The sequence below is a fragment of the Aegilops tauschii genome, chromosome 7 (genome assembly GCF_002575655.3).
Source record: "Aegilops tauschii subsp. strangulata cultivar AL8/78 chromosome 7, Aet v6.0, whole genome shotgun sequence".
In the NCBI taxonomy this organism is placed as follows: domain Eukaryota; kingdom Viridiplantae; phylum Streptophyta; class Magnoliopsida; order Poales; family Poaceae; genus Aegilops; species Aegilops tauschii.
Window position 1 is genome coordinate 513,952,555 of NC_053041.3, and position 20,660 is coordinate 513,973,214.

General features: G+C 45.5%; 2 protein-coding genes across 4 annotated transcripts; one reads left to right on the forward strand and one right to left on the reverse strand.

Moving 5' to 3' along the window:
- Positions 1–4,921: 4,921 nt before the first annotated feature.
- LOC109736709 (uncharacterized) lies at positions 4,922–8,836 on the forward strand. Of its 2 annotated transcripts, none has more exons than XM_020295925.4 (8): positions 4,922–5,474; positions 5,996–6,119; positions 7,143–7,269; positions 7,495–7,531; positions 7,612–7,828; positions 7,922–8,038; positions 8,128–8,213; positions 8,310–8,836. In XM_020295925.4, exons 1-6 carry the CDS (start codon positions 5,205–5,207, stop codon positions 8,008–8,010), a joined length of 864 nt encoding a protein of 287 aa, XP_020151514.1. In that variant the 5' UTR covers positions 4,922–5,204; the 3' UTR covers positions 8,011–8,038; positions 8,128–8,213; positions 8,310–8,836. The 2 variants fall into 2 exon arrangements, with proteins under 2 accessions (XP_020151514.1, XP_020151509.1); XM_020295920.4 differs by having other exon boundaries at positions 4,923–5,474; positions 8,117–8,213.
- Positions 8,837–9,759: 923 nt separating this feature from the next.
- On the reverse strand, positions 9,760–19,039 carry LOC109736722 (brefeldin A-inhibited guanine nucleotide-exchange protein 1). Of its 2 annotated transcripts, none has more exons than XM_020295934.4 (12): positions 17,842–19,039; positions 16,510–16,827; positions 15,976–16,309; positions 15,457–15,879; positions 15,093–15,385; positions 14,740–15,013; positions 13,494–13,996; positions 13,063–13,384; positions 12,580–12,925; positions 11,774–12,432; positions 10,251–10,949; positions 9,760–10,159 (listed from the first exon to the last, which is right to left on the reverse strand). In XM_020295934.4, exons 1-11 carry the CDS (start codon positions 18,828–18,830, stop codon positions 10,341–10,343), a joined length of 5,070 nt encoding a protein of 1,689 aa, XP_020151523.1. In that variant the 5' UTR covers positions 18,831–19,039; the 3' UTR covers positions 9,760–10,159; positions 10,251–10,340. The 2 variants fall into 2 exon arrangements, with proteins under 2 accessions (XP_020151523.1, XP_040250345.1); XM_040394411.3 differs by lacking the exon at positions 17,842–19,039 and adding an exon at positions 16,923–17,119.
- Between the last annotated feature and the right edge of the window lie 1,621 nt (positions 19,040–20,660).

Here is a 20,660-nt window from a genome sequence, read left to right on the forward strand (position 1 = left end):
GCGCCAAGGGGGGAGTCCTACTCCCACCGGGAGTAGGACTCCTCCTTTCCTTGTTGGAGTAGGAAAAGGGAAGGGAGAAGGAGAAAGAAGGAAGGGGGCGCCCCCCTCCCTAGTCCAATTCGGACTAGTCCATGGGGAGGGGTGCGGCCACCCTTTGGGGCCTTTCTCTCCTTTCCCGTATGGCCCATTAAGGCCCAATACGAATTCCCGTAACTCTCCGGTACTCCGAAAAATACCCGAATCATTCGGAACCTTTCCGATGTCCGAATATAGTCGTCAATATATCGATCTTTACGTCTCGACCATTTCGAGACTCCTCGTCAAGTCCCTGATCTCATCTGGGACTCCGAACTCCTTCGGTACATCAAAACACACAAACTCATAATATAACCGTCATCTAACTTTAAGCGTGCGGACCCTACGGGTTCGAGAACTATGTAGACATGACCGAGACACGTCTCCGGTCAATAACCAATAGCGGAACCTGGATGCTCATATTGGCTCCCACATATTCTACGAAGATCTTTATCGGTCAGACCGCATAACAACATACGTTGTTCCCTTTGTCATCGGTATGTTACTTGCCCGAGATTCGATCGTCGGTATCTTAATACCTAGTTCAATCTCGTTATCGGCAAGTCTCTTTACTCGTTCCGTAATACATCATCCCGCAACTAACTCATTAGTTACAATGCTTGCAAGGCTTATAGTGATGTGCATTACTGAGTGGGCCCAGAGATACCTCTCCGACAATCGGAGTGACAAATCCTAATCTCGAAATACGCCAACCCAACAAGTACATTTGGAAGCACCTATAGAGTACCTTTATAATCACCCAGTTACGTTGTGACGTTTGGTAGCACACAAAGTGTTCCTCCGGTAAACGGGAGTTGCATAATCTCATAGTCATAGGAACATGTATAAGTCATGAAGAAAGCAATAGCAACATACTAAACGATCGGGTGCTAAGCTAACGGAATGGGTCAAGTCAATCACATCATTCTCCTAATGATGTGATCCCGTTAATCAAATGACAACTCATGTCTATGGCTAGGAAACATAACCATCTTTGATCAACGAGCTAGTCAAGAAGAGGCATACTAGTGACACTCTGTTTGTCTATGTATTCACACATGTATCAAGTTTCCAGTTAATACAATTCTAGCATGAATAATAAACATTTATCATGATATAAGAAAATAAATAATAACTTTATTATTGCCTCTAGGGCATATTTCCTTCACTTACATGTGTAGTCTTCAGAGCTCAACATAAGCATTATTGATGGCTTGAACGCGCTTTCGTATGAAGCCAGAACCGTGGAATCCAACACCAAGATGAGGGATACGATGAAGGTAACATCGAGCTTACTTAGCCATGTTATACTATTGCAGAAGCTTGAGTTGATCCTTATTATGTTTTTGGTTGTTTACTATTGCAGAAGTTCATCACCCTTTGTCGTAAGATAGTGGGTATGCTTGGGTGCGCTCGCGCGACCAACGTCCATGATCCTGCTCATGGAGGGTCCATGTGTGCCATTGCTTCATCGAGCCACGCCGGCGGAGCTTCCTCTACCCATGTCGCCTCGTCATCCCGCGTTGTTGAGCAGCAAGACGAAGAAGAAACGGAGGACGAAAAGGAGGAGGACGAAGAGGAGGAGGAGGAGGAGTACGACGATGACGGGCCTCCACCGGCGCAGCCAAGCCAGGGGAAGAGGGTATCTCATCCACACCAGGATGTTTTGAGCCCATCCCCGTTTCAGAAACCGGTTCCTCGTCGTCGCACGAAGAAGCCGGACGAAACCCGCTCGAAGAGAAACGAGGAGCGTACCGCTAAGAGGGGCAGGAGCAAGTGATAGGTCGTGTTGGTCATGTCGTTTAGTGCAACTAGTTGTGAGCAAGAACTTGTATGCTATGCTAGTGATGTCTATTTGGTACTTTCAAGCTGTGTTGGTGATGTCGAATTGCTACTTTCAAACTATGTTCAACCTATTATGAAATGTTAATTTGCTATCTACAATGTGTGCGATCATCCTATTTTGAATTACAAACAATATTTGTGGTGATGTTTAATTTTTTTGTGATTGATAAGATCAAGAATCTGTTTAGAGAATAAGTGGCACATACCTTACCGCCGGCCTGCACGGCGGTAGGAGCAGACGGCCTACCGCCAGGACCTTTGGCGGTAGGCTGTGGTACCCTACCGCCAAAGCGTCACGTCTTCTTCGTCACAGTACCGAAGGCCGTCGAGGCACAACCTACGACCCTACCGCCGAGCCCTGTGGCGGTAGCCTTAGCTAGCCTACCGCCCCGTCCTGTCGGTATGACCGTTACGCCACGTGGCCTCACGATGGCTGGCTGACGGCGGCCGCCGTTAGCCTACCGCCGCTCCCTATGACGGTACCCTGTACAAGCCTACCGCCATGAACCCTGACGGAAGCAAAAGGGTCAAATCCCGAAAAAAAAATCGAGCAAGGGTCAGATCTCGCTTATTTTTGACAAAAAGGTCAAAACACAAAATTTTGCCCGCCCGGGGCAGTTTACTTTCCTTCCTTCCGTGAAAACCCCGAAGAAGATCCGATCCGTAGCAGCAACTGAAGCCAGCCAACCCGCCAGCGTCAGACGTGACCGCATGTCTGCTTCCCCCCGGTCCAAATTATTGCGGCCAAAACTGTCTGGATGAAAAGAGAAAGAAAAAGGCAGATCCCGGACCGTGGTGTGACAGCAACAGAGCCTCCCTCCCCCGCTTTTCCCCGACCTGCCCTGCGCGGGAGAGTTGACATGCGTGCATCGCTCCTGCCCTGCACGAATTTTCATTCTCAGCTCCGAGAATAAACGTCCCAGATGATGGGAACAAAGCGTTCCTTGGAGGCGTCGCACGCAAGGCTCTCCTCGCGAACTGAACTGGGACGCTATCTGCGTGCTGCTGTGCTACATGGCGCTTGGCAGGACATAGATAGAATAATTGGCGGGAGGAAGAGTCTGGGTCAAGGCGTCCGCGTACAGTTCGGTTGCTGTGGTCCTTGTGGATAAGCATGAACGGCGCCGGTGCATGCATCATCTGTTTTCTGTTTTGTCCTTCAAGCTGGGTACCATCCATCTGCTATATGAATGATTTCAATTTTGCGAAGGTCAAACGAAAGGCTAATAGTGCTGCTCGCAAGATTGCAATGTTTAGTTTTGTATCACGATCAGAGTAGTCCCTCCGATCCATAATGTAAGATGTTAATTATGGGACGGATTGAGTAGTATTCCGCTCTGCGTGGTTGATTTTCTAACAAACGATTATAAGACTATTATTTCAGTTTTTTAAAGGGAAACTACATATGCTTAGTTTTTTTTTTTTAGAAAAAGAGGATGACCCCCGGCCTCTGCATCTGGGCGATGCATACGGCCACTTTATTAATTATTCTCACAAGACCTTACAAAGTCATACAACAGTAAGACTAAAGCCGCCGTCTAAGTAAGAAACTGTCACTACACCTATCCAGTTGATGAAGGGGCGCAGATAGCCTGGGCCTAATACCAAACAGACATCGCAGCCAAGCCTAACATCTAAGACCTGAGACCCCAACCTAGCCACTTGCCGGGGCTGGGGCACACACTGGTCCGGCGTGCTCTCAGAGGCCGCCGCCGCCAACTGCCACCGCTCCATCTTCAGAACTGTACTGATGCATCAACCTTGCTCGGTCCAGCTATCGTCGACGCCACCACGGCGCCTAACGGCACCTCCTCCCTGCGCGCAAACAGCTGTACACGTCGCGGTCGCCATTGATACACCTCAGCGCCATGCTGCCACGTATCACCAGCCGACACAGCTTGAAGCCCTTGGAGGATCTGTCGTGCGTAGCACCTGCCGACCAGGCATGACCAAGCGTAGCACCTGTCGGTCAGGCATGACTTGACATCTCCACCGAAGCTCCGTGCAAGACGAAGCCGCAGCGTACATATGCTTAGTGTACTTAATAATTGTACAACAATAGTATTCTTTTATGAAAAGAACAATATGGTAGTACTGGAGGCACACCACCATAACCACGCATTAGGGGAAAAGACAGACGACTAGGGTTTCCCGAGCTAGGCAACTGCTTCAAAATAAGAATATTCAGCGAAGATCATTCCTTCAGTTTAGCAATCAATTAGATCCACACTGACTTAGCTTAAACATGGTTTGCCGTTTTGATGCTCATACAGCCGACGTTGGCGGAGAGGTGGGGAAACGATAGTTTGTGGATTGGTCATGGAGTTTGGGTTGCTCTAGGAATGGCTAGCTTTAGTAGGGTTCACTCTAGCGTCTCATTGGTGTTGGTGAGGCGCCAAAGGTGTGATTGGCAACGGTGCGTGTGGAGCTTTCGTCAGGACTAAATGGTCTTATCTTTGTCTATGTTTAGTCTAGGTGGTCTTCGACAGCATCCTTTCGTATTTTGCTCATCTGCCTTCTTCTCTGTTCGACGAAGCACCATCAATTCCGATTTCGTCGAGAAGCTAGTGAGATTAGGCCTCGCCGTTCTATCTGAACGAATCTGGGATGGTTGTCCAGCACTCCTCACTACTTTCTTCTCGTGGACAAACGATGGTGATCGGATTCCCAGCTCGCTGTTGCTAGCTTCTTCCAGCTATAACCGGTGGCTTCCTGGCCGCTGGCTTAGAGAGTGATGCAGAGGCCTAAGAGGTGGCATCGAGCTTTGCTCACGCCGTGACCCGGCGAGTGCGGGAGAAAGACGGCGTCGATACACCCAAGGACTTGTGTCGTTACTGTTTTTATAAGGATGGTGTTGCAGGGGTTTGACAATTTGAATTGTAGCATTGGCCTTGTCCTCCGAGTAGGCAAACGTATTGCGGGTGGAGAGGCATTTCGCCGGGAGTCCCATCCACAAAAAGCCCAAACCGGCCGCCCCCAGTTGGCCTTGTCCGCTTGCTCTCCGCGCGTGATCCCCCCCGCTTCGTCTCGCACCAACTTCCCCACTGGCTTTGGCTGGCTTCTCCCTTCCCCTCTCCTCTCCCTCTCCCGCTCCCGCCTGATTTTACTAACCGCTTCCGGGATTATTAGCGCGCGAGACCCACCGCTATAATAACGCCGCTAGCGACTACCCAGTGGCTGCTTAACACGACACGCATCGTGCTTCTGCCTGGCTGTTAGCGCGGCCGGCTAGCTCCGCTCAGCTCAGCTAGGGTTAGGGTTTGCGGCGAGCGCATGCGCCTGGGATGATGACGCCGCAGCGGTCGCCGGCGGTGATGGCGGGGGGAGGAGGAGGAGGCGGAGGGGGAGGGGGCGGCGGGGGTGGCGGGACGCCGGCGCTGCACTACCTGAGCGGGCCCTACGGGGACACGACGTACACCAAGGTGTTCGTGGGGGGCCTGGCGTGGGAGACGCGGAGCGAGGGCCTGCGCGCGCACTTCGAGGCCTACGGGGACATCCTCGAGGCCGTCGTCATCACCGACCGCGCCACCGGGAGGTCCAAGGGATACGGATTCGTGAGCACGCTTCTTCTTCCTTACTCTGTTTCTTCTTTCCTGTTGTGTGTTCTTCGGGGTGGGGATCATGGGGAGGGTGTGATTTTCGAGCTGGAGCTTTGTGGTTTTTTGGCCGGTGGTTTGTGGGGATCAGAGGTCTGGGGTTCAATTGGGGAGGTTTGTGGCCTCGAACGGCGGTGATCGGCTTGGAAGGCTTGTGAATTTGGGAGTTTTGCGGTACTAATAATAGTAGAGCAAGCTCGGGGAGCTGGCTGCTTTGGGGCGGTAACAGGGATATAATTTGACTCTGGCACGGGGATTGATTGACAAGCTTTGTTTTTCATGAGACCTGGGGTGTCTGTGTTAAAGCATATTTTAGCTGCTTGGGAAGTTTTTAGGCCTCTAAATTTGACTAAAATTTAGGAGTTTCATCATGAATTGCGGAACTATTTGAAGTGAATGCGGAAGCAATTTCGTTTTGGGGAAGGAAATTATTGGAAACCTGTTTCATGATGTTAAATTTTGTGTGGACATGCGTACAGGTGACCTTCCGGGATCCAGATTCGGCGAGGATGGCCTGCATGGATCCCTATCCGGTAATTGACGGGCGGCGTGCCAACTGTAATCTTGCCATCCTGGGGCGACCTGGACCAGCTGTGCCTTTTGGTCAGTCTCTGACCTGGTTTTCTATTGTCCCAATTACAATTATTTGAACTGCCAAATGTGTGTTGAGTTCTTTCCTGCAGCTTAATATTTTGCCCAGCTGGTTTAATTTAAAGTCAATGCCTGTTTCCAGTGTATTAGAGTTGCCATAATCATCCCATTTTCTATCATTTCAGAGTCTTACTTTTGGGCATGCCTATTTGTTTCAACTGCTGCCTTGTAACTCACGGTAGAAGAGAATAAAAGGATTTTTGTCACTACTCATGAAGTTAATGTGTAGTCCCATGCCCAGTTCTTCAGTGTCACAAGGCTAAACTGTAAAAATGGTCATGGACTCAACTATGAAAAGAAATGTGAGTTATTTAAAACAAATAAAAGAAAGAAGCTTGAGAGCTACTAGTCATATGCCAGATGTTTCTGAAGCTTTAGTGCATTACTTGAATGAAGGGAAGATTAGGTAACAGACAGTGGACTACTCATGAGTTGGTGGGTAGTAGAAAGCGTAGGACAATCATATTGGTTTTTGGATAAGGAACTCTTTGCCCACAAGTCAGACATCTTTTGCATAGTTTACAACTTGCGATGAAAGATGTTCATGATCACAAACACAAACACAAACACAAACACAAACAGTTTACGCAAACACAAGATCTTTGCTTCTGATAGAATGCACTTTCACAATAGGAGATTGTAACATTTGCTAAATTAGCTTGAAAAATAATTATTGTATTGTACCACTTATTAGTTTTCTTGGAAGATCAAAATAGGCAGACTAGCACGCATCCAATAGAATGGCCAAATTTTATGTTGAGATATTGCTCCTGGTCAATGAACACTCATAAACTGTTTGCACTTATAAATTTTAAATTTTATGAGTTTGTTCTACATTTATCTTTGGCAGGACCGAGCAAAAGAAATATAGTTATTAAGTTATCTTACTGGTTTATGCTTTTACCTTTTTTAGGCTCTTGTGTGTATATTCAATTATTGTAATAGTTTTCCTCCTTTTTAATGTGGTTATTATAGGACCTATAGGGCCGATCATGCCATACAATGGAGGTGCGGCGGTTCCAGGAGGCATGTATGTACCAAGCCCAACATATCAGCAACCCCCCTACAACTACTCGCAGGCTCTTGTGTATCCCCCTTATGGGTAGGTTAGCAATTCATTCGATGCATCGTTGGCAAAGATCATGCACAGCTAACAATGTGATCTGTTAGGCTGTCTGGCACACTGATTAAAGCTGTAGCTAGTCTGGAATTCTATGCTTTACAGGATTGCCAGTCTATATGATGTTGTCATGCTAGACTATCTGCTTATTTCCAATTGAACAGCCTGGCTGCAGCAAATAATAATCCGTTGTTGTTGTCATTGCAGGCCATCAACGTATGGACCGGAATACTTGTATCCACAGGTTGAGAACTCGTCCATAACTTTATATATTGGTTCTATTATTTTTGCTTTTGCTAATTTATTATATTTTTAGCTTTGTAGAATGCCTATGGTCCATATGTTGGACAACAGTATGTCCCGGTATATGGTGGTCCCAGAACAGTAGGCCCAGCGGTTTACCCGTATGGGCAGTTTGGCCAACCTGTGCCAAGTGATCATTCTTATTCACCTGGCTATGTGCCAGGTCACCTTCTCCCACTATCGAATCAAAATGCTGCAAATGCGCGTGCATCAGCGGTTCAGCAACAATATCCTCCAGGTAAGAAGTCAGTTGGTGATGGTTGACAATGTCTTGCACACAACTACGTTGTATTCTTCAAAGTTCTAACACATGCCTCTTTTGTGGAAACAGGAGCTCCACGCCCTCAGCAACAGCTCTTGCTCCCTGCTCGCGTGCAACAGTTCCCACCAAACAATGTCTCCGAACAAATGTCGGGATGACAAAAGGGATGCCGGTGACAAATTGGAGGTGCGTTAGCCTTGGTCAAACTGTAACTACAGTTCCTGCCTGTCAGGCTGTTGTGACATCCAGCCTGCCTTGTTGCAGGTACCCTCTAGTCTGCAGCAGGACTAAGAACAGCAGTACTGCTAATTGGGCGGCGTGCTTCTTTTCTTGCAAACTGTCTTCTTTTTCATTCTTAAAGGTTGGTAATTACATTGATCTTAACATTGCCATTAGCTAGCCCTTTTACTTGAAGTGCTGCCTGGGCTGAATTATATTTTTTCTCACTCTATTTCAGGTTGTCCTTATCCATGGTTACTTGCAACACTTATAATGTGAATGTTAAGCCGCCCTGTTGGATGGGGCGGGAAGCACAGAGCAAGAGCTGGAAAATGAAGCCACTCTTGCTCTGTTCAGTGTCTTGTACATTCTCCATCCCCTGCAGGAATTCTGATAGCTGGTGGTCTGTGCCTGGGACCAAACTGGATGCCGGAAAAGGAGTTCGGGCATCCAACCTGTGTATAGTAGCAGTAGCTCATGTAGGGTTCAAATCTTAGAACAGTTCAATTCTTTCGGTCGCGTCTGGTTCATGCTGTGTATATCCATTCTCGTCCTTCTCGTATCATGTGTGAATGTGGTGGTATAGGTCTTTCAGTGTCATAGTGTCTTTTCTGTTGGCTGTGTAAATTATTATCCCTAAACTGAACTTGTATACCAGTTACATCACCGTGTAATTAAATAAGGCCAATTCTACCCTGTAAAAATAATATGATTCGTTGCAAGTTGCAACGCATGGAAGAATTGCAGTTGTCTACATGGTTCAAATTCAAATGCTCTCAACAAACAGCTTACCTCCTGAAAAAGTATTGAAATAAAAATGTTTATTTTCACCGTGGTTTACTTGCACCTTATATCACCCAGTTTTGGCCCGAAAGTGCATCCAGGTGAATTATCTGCTTTATTAAGTGCATCCTCAAATGGATGATCAAAGAGATAGTGTTGCAATGTCATTAATTAAGCACGTTTACCATATGCAGTGTTAAAGCAACGCATATGCATGGGGATTTTTATATTTCTCTCACTACGCTGCAGCATATCCTTTTAAAATTATGGCCAACAATAAGTACATGGGGTGATTTCAGACGCAATGGTGAAGCAGTGATTTCAAATCCAAAGATTGATTGTCTTCCTTCATTTTTATTTACTTCGCATATTAGCTTTGTTTTGAGTCAAATACTTTGTAAACTTTGATCAGGTTTATACAAAAAAAAATTAACATCAACAATACCAAATCAATACCATTAGAATCACCATTGAATATATTTCCATATCATGTATATTTGTTATTGTGGATGTTTAGATTGTTTTCTATAAACTTGATCAAACTTTATATAGTTTGACTTACGTCAAAGCTAATATGTGGAGTAAACAAAAACGAAGGGAGTACTTTGATAGCTTACATAATACTCCCTCTGTTCACAAATATAAGATGTTCTAACTTTTTTAAAAAATTGGATATATAAACACGTTTTAGTGTGTTTGTTCACTCATTTCGGTCCGTATGTAGTCCATATTGAAATATCCAAAACATCTTACATTTGTGAACGGAGGGAGTACAAGGATTTGGCAGAGTTGGGAAATTTTTAGGTTCGCAACATATTTTTGTGTGTCCTCCAAGGCATCCGTGTGCCAAGGTCCTCATAACTCATCTGCCTAAACAACAGCTAACCACTGTAACATTTCATCCGTTTACATGAACACTGCACTATGTTTATATATTAACAAAAAGAATTACAAACACAACCTATTGTGGATCAAATCATAAGAAAAACAGGATATTACAAAAGCAATCATACTTCAAATGGTTTTCTCTAGTAACACGGCTGATGCCGTGGCTCGTGTTACTATATACACTTTGCCCCCAGTTCAAGGTGACGCTATCGATGGAATGGGCGCACACGAAACCCTTCTGCATTACAGGGTCATGAGAAATTACCTCAGCGCATACCAGGCTCAAAAGAGTACCAAGTCATCAGGAATGGTCCTCTGTCTGGCCACATGTTCAGATGATAGAGCTCATTGGCTGAAGTGAATGTAGGCAAAATGTATTTTCCTCTATATACCTGATATTTGGACTAGTAATATGCACTGCAAAAGTTAGGACATACGCAGATCAGAGTTGTTGATAACATATGTGTAGCACAATATGGAAGTGGTTAGAACTAGGGAGAATCTTGACCTTGAACTCCAGGATCCTGAAGGAAGGGCTCATTCAGGATGTCAGAATGTTGTCACAAAATTGTGCGCCTAGCAGGACAGGAATGTGCCATTATACTTCTATCATAGGGCCTATTGATGATTTGAAGATTTTGTACAGCGCGTGTTGAACATCTCCAGAGCTATGCTCGCAGCGAATCAGATCAATCAACAGTGGGAAAAAGCGGGGCAGTACTCTCCTAAATGAATTTTTCTCTAGGTTATGCAGTAACTGCATCGCTAGAAGAACCAAGGGGGTCCTAGCAGACAGCTCCTCTTGCTTGGCAGCGCCCAGTGGCACTATGCAATGTAAAGTTTGATTGCCATGAGAAGCTTCATCAGATGGTCCATTCCCGGTGCACTTTAGATATGTCCGCAGTATTTTCTCACAGGCATCAAGTAGTCGTGATTCTATGTCCATGTCTTCCGATAAGAATGGATACCCATGGAGCACAGCTTGGAGAAGCTTGAGGTAGCTTTGGTATGTCTCGTTCTCGAAATGGACAACTGCTGGCTCAGATGCCTCCAGAAGGGAACATGCTTTATGGAATTTCATATGTAACGAAGAGTCTGAGCTCACTTCACTTGCATGAGTTGCAATACTTGATATCATCTCCAAAAGAATGCTAATGTGCTCAGCATGAAGATATTTTCCCTGCTCCTCGTACAATTTAATAATGCCCTGTGTACAAGGAAAAAACTGAGTATGGCGTGGGAAGAATGGAAGAGAAAAAGACTTGATTGTCGGGATCACTACAGCACAAGATGTTAGGTATTACCCAGTAAAGGAAGATAGTATTTGATAAGGCTTCAGAGCTTACTTCAACACAAGAACTGGCACAATAACCTCTCTAAGGTAGAACCAAACTGTCCCATAGAGCCATAGAGGCACTTGGACCTAGTTTGGTTTAGAAGGGTGCCTTGGGGGAAATGGGAAATCACTCTATTCATTGATCCTCAGAACCCCCTATTATCTTAACAATCTCCTCTCTTTGTCCTAACAACTCATTATTCTAAAAAGACGGTGTCTAATTGAGGAGAAAACCAACTAGGCACTAGCTACTAAGGCTTCCGGATTCTAAGACACCTGTGCAGAAAATGAGTCAAGCCTATTCCAGTCCATCTAACCTACTCCCTCCGTTCCATATTACTTGTCGTGGTTTTAGTGTATGGAACGGAGGGAGTAGATGCCCAGAGCCAAACTGTGTAAACGATCAAATAGGTCCTTATATGTTTTTGCATTTTACCATCCAAAAAGGATCTCTAAATCAAAATTAAAGCATACACGAGTATGAGTGTCTTAGCAAGATAATGTACATGAGAACAGTGTTGCTCAGTTGGCTAGGTGCACGAGTGGAAGACAAGGCCGCCTGCATTCGGTTCTAGGACTCCACAGTTGGCTCACAGTTGTCTCATTTATATATTAAAAAAAAATAGGCGCTGGTTCCCATAGATCTAGGCAAGATAATGTACATTGGTCCAATTTAATTAACAAAAAGCAAGTACCTGAACGATTAAGAGTATTAGGGCCATATGATTTTTCAGTTTGACAATGGCGTAAGAAGTTGTCTCCATATTAGCTTCGTCTTCATCATTACTATAAATTTCATGATCTGAATAGTGATCAGCTTCCGAATAAGATTCCATTCTATCTGGAATGTCGATGTCTTGCATCATCCTTACAATTTTAGAGAACACAATAAAGGTTTGTGTTGATGATTCTTTGAAGCAGAGAAGAACATCTTTCCATTCCTCCTTGGAAAGTTTACTGCCAACTCCCTCCGCCAACCGTAGCAAAGCAGATACACCGATGGTAGCAGAATGTTTATAGGGACTTCTGATAAAATATGCGACAATAGATGCAACTCTTGCAAGTTCTGGCCGCATCACGTCAAAGAAATCAACAAATAAACCCACTAGAGATTTCACTGCCAATGTTTGCGTTTCAAGAGTTGAAAAATCACCCTCGGCGCCGTTCGATGTTAAGGTCTGATCATTGACCCTAGACCTTTGATTGCTAAACAGAGGATAAACAACAGACTCTAATATACTGGTCCAAAAGGACTGAGAAAAGAGGTGCCCATGATCCTTCAGAATATCAAAAAGCACTCCTACAGCACTTTTCCCAATGGTCAGCCTTGGATCAGTTGTCAATCTGGCTAAACCTGAAAAGGCAAGAAAACCAAAAGGAAAAAAAATAAATATTTATCAATTTATCTTAAAATCCTCTATGTTTTCATATTTTTCATCTAACAAGGTTCACACTGCATACATAAGTAACTAGCACTTCCGCAAATGAAGTAGTGCTGTACCTTCAAGGAGAGGAACCCAGAAGGAAACATAATCATTCTTGTTCACAATGGCATTTCCTTCTGACATGTCTGAATTCCTGGGTCCATCGGCACCCTTATCTTGACAGACAAATCCTTCGTCGGCAAGTTTAACAGCACAGAACCGGAGAAATGCAATAGCATTGAGACTGGCCTCGCTATTAAATTGGCTACTTGTAAATGCAATAAGACATTGGACACAATCTGTAAATGTTGTGGCATCTGTCTCGGTTATGTATCGAAAGTAGTCACGGACAATTCTTTCCATAGTCCCAAATGCCACTAGGACAGTACTCTTCGTATCATCAACCGCAGCAGAAGTAAAAACCTGGATATTGACAAATAAAAAACAATGAATAACATATGCTAGCTTTATTTTTCATGGACTGACCACACTAACTCCAGATGTGAACTTATCCAAGGCACTCGAAGTAAACTAAAATTAACCAATGAAACAATACATACCGTAAAAACACCCTTCCAGCCAGATTTTATGTTGTTAACTCGACTTAGGACCATCTGTGAGACACATCGAACAATTAGCTCACGCACTTCTGGAACATTACTCTTCTGCATAACAACCACGAAGGGTTGAAGGAACTCATTTTGAAAGTTATAGTTTGCCAGTTCCTCTCTTTCCAAAAACTTCATTGCTAGCTGCCTTAGAGAGTCCATTACGAACATTGCAACAGAAAGATTTTCTAATAATCCAACAGACACAAAAAATTCTGATAGAACTTTCCAAATTCGAGACCACACCAAACGTATGCGGTTGATATTGTAATGCCTGCACAAACAAAATCCAGAATTAGACTAGCTAAGATATACTGAGTCATGGTTATTGTATGCTACTTAAAACTGTTGGTTTTATGTGTGGATCTCAAGAATTTTCTTACGCAATCTCTACTATTTTTGTAAGGCAGAAGATACGAGGATCTGACGGAGACTGCAACTCAGTCATTGAGACCTTGCAAAGAGCTTTCACAAAAGCAACAATGGCATCACTGTTTAACCTTTGACTATGGGCAAATATATGATTCAACTCAACAATGCCTATCTGGTCCAGCAAATTTATGTTTGATATGAAATTATTGATCTGTTCAGGAGTAACCAATGCTGAGGCACTGGTTTTTGCAACAGTGCTATCATAAGAACCCCCTCTAACAGCAGCCATCACGGCAGGATTCTGAAGAGCATTGGCTCTCTTTGAAGGTAGAACAGAAGTAGACATCTGATTTTTTCCTTCTGACTCAACCATAGGCACTGTCAGAAATGAAGCATCAGTAGGTACCCCTTCTCCAAGCAAATGTAAATGTTCAAACCGTGATAAACATGTTAGCACGTGCTCCCAAGCTTCCTGCAAGTAATTTCCATCTTCGATTGCGATAGAAATTATAGCCTGTTGAGAAAAAAATCAAGTAAATACATCATTCAGCCACTTTGAAACGTCAGATATGTCTAGCTGCTTACCGGTGAAGTATATCAAGAACAAAAAAGGGACTTCTATCACCAACATTGAGTATACCCTCCCAAAATAAGGATTGTTCAACAAAAATTGGCATATTTAATGGTAATCATTTTTTCAAAATAACATCAAGAACATAACCATAAAAATCACTTTTCAGACGGTTCAAACTCCAATATGCTCAATGTCAGAAGTTTTATTATGCTCACTAAAAATCAGTCACAAAAATCCTGCAGCAGCACTATTTGTAGGTGAGCAGTGGGTGGTTGCAATTCTGACCCTCACTGTGTTTTAAGTTTGTACTTTTCGCTTTCAAGGAGAGCACTGAAACACCAAAAGGGGCAAAAGGACAGTAGATTATATAATTACATTAAACACCAAACAATATGCAAGATATGAAATTTGTATAAGCTGGTGCAACCAGTTTGCACACAAGGAGAGTGGCAGAAGTAAGAATTTGCAAGTAACAAGCTAGAATATATATGATCCAAAGATCCATAGGATCAAATATGCCTAGTTTTGAAGATCCATAAGATCATGGTGTCAGAATGTAACCTAACCACTGAGTAATTCACTCGTGGTCCTCAAAAAAAATATGCCTAGTTTTGAAGAACTGATTAGATAAAGAAACATTTAATAAATTTCACAAAAGCAATATGCTTTCATTGACATCCTACCTTAACAGCGTCGACATTCTTCTGTTTCATATCTGCAGCAGAATGGAGGGATGTGAATTTGGCTATGGAAGTCAAAAAGGCATCTCTCTGTGTCTGCAGGCACATAACAGAGGTGACATGCACTGCCGATCTTAATCCAATTAAACACTGTGATGTAGCAGCCTTGTCATCACTTTGGTCTAGTGTCACACTGAACGCAGCCATCATAGGAGCCCAACAGGCCTCCATCATGAACCTTAAAATGGTTGCATCAGCAACAATATAAAACACAGACCTGCATGCACAAGCTTAAGTTCATAAAGTATCATTCACCATATAAGTATCCTAACAAAGAGAAAATATGCTGATCTTACTCTGATTTCCCATGCTTTGCTTTAAATTTCTCATGTATGTGCTTAATGAGCAAGTCATTTGCGCCGTGTGCCTTGTCTTCTGTCAGTCCCCAATTGACAAGGTTCATAATGTTGTCTAAGCCTAGAAGCTTACTTACGCTGTTGGTTTGCTTGGTTTGTGCAGCTGAAGAATCAGCACTCATTTTGATCTCATTGCTAACAATTTGGTCGTACAATGTACTTAAGTAAGCTTCAGGTAAATCCTTCCCATCATCAATTCCCCGGTTATTGCGCATAAAATCAGCCTTAGACATCTGCACACAAAAAATCACCATTATTACATGTGCGCCATTCCCAGATGATAACATAGGCAGATTTGACTTGCCTTATCCTTCACCATGACACTGTGAGCATCAGTGTTTAGCAAGATCACGGAATAAGCAAGAATATAAGCGGTATCTGCACTGGTAAAAACATTTGGGTTGCATTTACAGAAGCGTTCAGCAAATTTTTCCATTATCCTGTCAATCTTCTGTGCTTCCCCTGGTAACCTGAAACCTCGCAGAAAGAATCTAATTGCCTCACCGAAATCCAACCCTTTAAAGTTTAGTGCATCCACATAGGCATGCATGACCTTGAGAGGAAACTCGTCTCTTTCACCCAAATAGTCTCCAACCATTGTTGCATTTAAGCCAGCAGTGTTTATCAAGAAAGAAGCCACATCTTCCGGGGACTGGCCTAACTTCTTGCTTCGAATGAGAAAGTCAATACCTTTGGAAGGTTTTCTGTTAAACAAGGCAATTCCTTTCTGCAGAAGGAAACATAGGTCTGTCAGTAATCCTTTAAAAGAAATAGTTTCTACCTCAAGAAATAGAAACAGTTAAAAGTAGGCAATCATTTACACCTGAAGTTCTATTTTGTAAGCACGTCGTTGCTCAACTGAAGAAGAATCAGATACGTCAGAGCTACTAGACTCAGATTGCAGATCATAATCCATTCCTGTCCCTTCTTCTCCATTATGCATATTATGATTGTCCACTGAACTTAGTACTTCAGAATTTATAGGGAGAACTTCACCAATTCTCAGCTGCTGGTCCATCCATGAACCCATTGATTTGATAACAGTTGCAAGGCACTTGACAGATTCAATTCGAAATGTTTGGTCTTGTGCAACAGTTAGTGTCGTTGTTGATCCATCAGGGACACCTAAAGCCGTCTTAAGTAGTCCATTCACAATCCTGTAAACAGCGATGGAATTAAATTGCTTTGCTGTGAAATTAGAAAGAGAACGCCATTTTTTTTCCAGTAGAAATTGCACATCTAGAACTGTATACTGTACCCTTTGTATAGACTGTTCACTATATTTGATAAGAACGTAAGAATACAAATGAATCTTATTAACCAACGCAAATCTTCATCAAGAATAAAGCTAGCGTACCTTTCAAAAATGTTCGGTGCGTCGACGTCACAATCATAGTTCACAAAGATATCAATAATAACCTGAGGTTCTTTACAAATCTTCTCCAGAAAGTTTAGAACTGTCATTTTTTGCAAAAAGCTAGGCTGAAGAACATTTTCAAGAACCCTTAGGACAAGCATAGGAAAAAATATTCCAATTTCCTCCTTCAAACCAGATCTAAACCTTAACAGAAGACCCATAAAAATGGAGCACAAAAGCTGGAAAACACTCATTGCTGACATGGCACTGTTCTTCAACAAGGATAAACAAAGGTACTGCTTGATTGCTTCAAGATACCTGAACAAGCAGAAGAAAAAACAGTGATATTAGTAGGATGCCCTTTCTAGTGAACCCCGCGCTCAATTCAATTTGGAATGATCAAATGACTCAACCAGCTTCCATTATAGAAATTTTGGTGTGTGATTAGATGAAACATTTCAGTACGAACAAATACTAAATTTTAGATTATAAATCAGCAGTACTGATTATTGTGTTAGTTCCAACTGCCAAGTGGCATCATCAAACTCGCTCCATCACTGACTGTTATCAATGCATAGGCTATGTAGCTCTGATATTCGCTTCTCAGTTCTCATCGACCTGCTTGGTGTCCTTAACGACCTTTTTGTATGCATTCTTTGCTGGGAGAACCACAACGAATTGAATTAGAAATTACTGCAATACAGGCTGACACTAACATGAGGTTCAGGCTCTAGTACAAAGGAACATAAATCAAATATCAATAGTTCTAACATTTAGCATGTTCATGAATTCCTCGATGATCTAGAGAAACAAACACATCATCCAAAGTTCCAAACACAACCAAATTCATGAAACAAGTACCAATGGTTCCTCCATCAGAAAAATCCTCATGTGACCAACCCATATGGCAGTTAGGAGTGTTCAACCATGATTTGAACACGAACAGTGAAAAAATCGCCGATTAGTGCTGCGGTCATTTTCTTTCGTTAACCTCATACGGCATGGCAGAGTCAGTAAAAAATGACAAGTGGTTTTCACGGGTTGGATTAGAACCGTTTTTTGACACCCCTAATAGCATTGATCGAGCAGATTACACAGAAACAACACGCGCAGATGTCATCTATATAGAAAAAATGACACGCTACTCTCCTGGTTTTTTTAGCACTCGCTGTTGGCAAGTAAAGTTTGCTCCATCATCCATTTTAACCTCTCTCCCCTACCCCTATCATTTTGGCATGTTAAGACTCACTGGAACAATAATATTTATGGAAAGAGGGAATGCAATAAATTCTGGTGTATATAATCAGAAGAAGCATAGCTATGTGTGCATACTTCTCATTTGTCTTCCAGAACGGCCCTGCGTTGTCGATGACCATCCTAAGTAGCTCAAGTGACAACACCTTCCCCCGGAGAAGTACTGGATCATCCGGGTTATCCGGAGTGGCGAACTTCATTGACAGTTTGCAGAGGTTTTTGAACAACGCCAGTCCATCCTCCCTGATCCTGCTCATGCTCTCATCCTCCCCGCCTCTGTCCCCCTCGGCCAGCACATGGGCGGCCTCCTCTGGCGCGTCGCTCCCCTCCATCGCCTCATTTATGAACGTCTGGGCCTCCTGCACGACGCTGGAGTCGTTGAGGCTCCGGTCGGAGAGGTCCATCATGTCCGCAGCTGAGACGGTGCGCACGCGGACGTCCATGGCATCCGCCTCCACGCGCGCGAACACGACGACCAGCACCTGCGCGAGCGCCAGCTTGGCGCAGAGCTGGTTCCCGCCGCTGGCGCTCCCCAGGTACAAGTTATAGCACGCCTTCACCATCTGGCCCAGGCACTCCCCGCGGACGGAGACCGAGGGGCATCGCGCGAAGGCGACGAGCACGCGGAGCGCGGCTAGCTCGAGGGCGTCGTCGCCGAGGCCGCCGCAGGAGAGGACCGCGGCGAAGAGCCTGGAGACCGGCGAGGGGTCGGCCGGGGCGACGTCGCCGAGGAGGAGGCGGAGAGAGAGGAGGCTGGCGACGCACTCGAGGGCCGGCTCGGCGACCTTGGGGGAGCCGGGATCGAGGGCGAGGAGGAGCGCCTGGAGCGCGGCCTCGGCGACGGGGGCGGGGAGGCCGGGGATGGGCGAGGCGGACGGCTCGGGGGCCGGGGCCGGGGCGGCGGCGGAGAGGAGGTCGATGGCGGACTTGCAGGCGGAGACGAGCGCGGAGTGCTTGCGCCAGGAGGAGTGCTTGATGACCTTGTCGAGGGCGCGGCCGAGCACGCGGCCGGCCGGGGAGGCGCCGCCGAGGGGATCGGCCTCGGCGTCGCCCGCCGACGACGACATTAGGGCGGGGCGCGTGTCCGGCTAGGTGGATGCGGCGGCGGCTGGGCTCATCGGCGGTCGGTGGCGGTGGGAGATCTGGGGCTGGGAGTTGGTGCTCTCGCTGGACTCTGCCGCTTCGCTGGTAGCTGCGGACTGGAGGGAGCGGGGAAACGAAAGGGAAAGGAACTCGCAGCAGATCAGCGGAGCACGGGAGCAGTAAACCGCAAGTCATCTTTGCTCCCGTGGACAGTTCGACGAAGCTTAACAACCAACCAAAGACCTGAATCTGGTCTCTGGTCTGACGGCCACGTACGCCATGACTTAGACAGACCATTGTCTGTCAAAAAAAGGAATTAGATCTAATTTCCCCTGTATAAGAATCTCCAATTCTTGCATTTCAACTAAACATTTTAGTAGAATGCTCGTGCATTGTTAAAGACCTATTAATTTTTTTCTGATTACATATCTTTCCCAAATAATAAAGCACGGATTGACTTTGTCGGGTTCATCGTCACAATACGCTTCTTTTCATGAATTTACGCTTTCAGTTTGAATTTAAAACATATTCGAGGTGGTACTAAATTTACATTAGGCCGTCGTCCGTCGCTCCCTGCCTGGCCCACGTGTCCACCAAACCAATCCGAGCAGGACTCTAAGCCACGCAACGTGGTTAAGCAGCACCGAGCCCTGACGCCCCACGCCCCGACCCGTTTTTCGCCCAAGAGAATTGACGGCCGTCGCCGCACCCGACCAATACGACGAGGCCGGCGCGCCACCTCCCGGCTCCTCCCATCCCTGATCCGGAGCACCAGCCTCTTCTCCTCCCTCCACCATGATCTGGCAGCAGCGCCAGGAGCTAGGCCACCGGCGACGATGCAAATTTGTCTGGCTGCTGTTTTGCTAATAGAGGAGAGATGGTTGGGCACTGCTGCATGTGGCGGGCTTCAAGATCGGATCCACCAGCAAACCCCATCTCTGCATCGACACAAGTTTTGCCGAAGCACACTAGCCGAATGACGACGTAACGGGTGGCTGGGCGTCTCATCAGCAACTCCGGCGCCTCTCCCGCTCCATAGCCACGCGCCTGCAGCGTCGTCTACCCATGGACCCACCCGAGCGGCGAGGAGCAGCGAAGGACATGCGCATGGAGTAGCTCCCGCGTTGATTTCCTTCGCGTACAAGTACGCGGATCTCTGGATGGACAGAAGCTATACGCGTACAAATCTCCGATGCGGGCGAGCGTACTTCAGCCGACTTGGATATAGACGATACACGGCGAGCAACAACTGGGCACACGACCCTCAGCCATGCCACATGCATGCGTGGCCTCCAAAGACACGTGAACACCCACAGAATCACTGCGTTTGCATGCGGCCGGCGTACATCGTGTGCTACTCATGCCGGCAAGACGGATCACATCAGCATGCAAGCACACGACCGACCGCGTCACGCATGATACGTCTACAATATTGGAACACCAGCCGGTACACCGACACCAAGACAACATCCGCGCCAGCGAACCTGCAATCCTGCATCAATTAGCCACCGAACGACTGCACCTAGCGATTTGCATCAAACCACTGATCTCTGCACCAACCCCACGCCACGACGTTCTGTATGATTGCATCACGCTAAAGAAAAAAATAACTATTCGTCGAGCGCGTCTTCGAGAAGCGACTCCGACATGCACCATCCACACACCAGCTGTTGTGGAAAGAGATGCAATTCTTCACCGACTTTTCCGGTATGACACCGCATCGTCACTTCATTGCCGCGACGGACGTCTCCAAGAGACGCATAATCATCGATAAGCCGTTGCAATGCCAATGATTTACCCAAGCTACTTCAGCC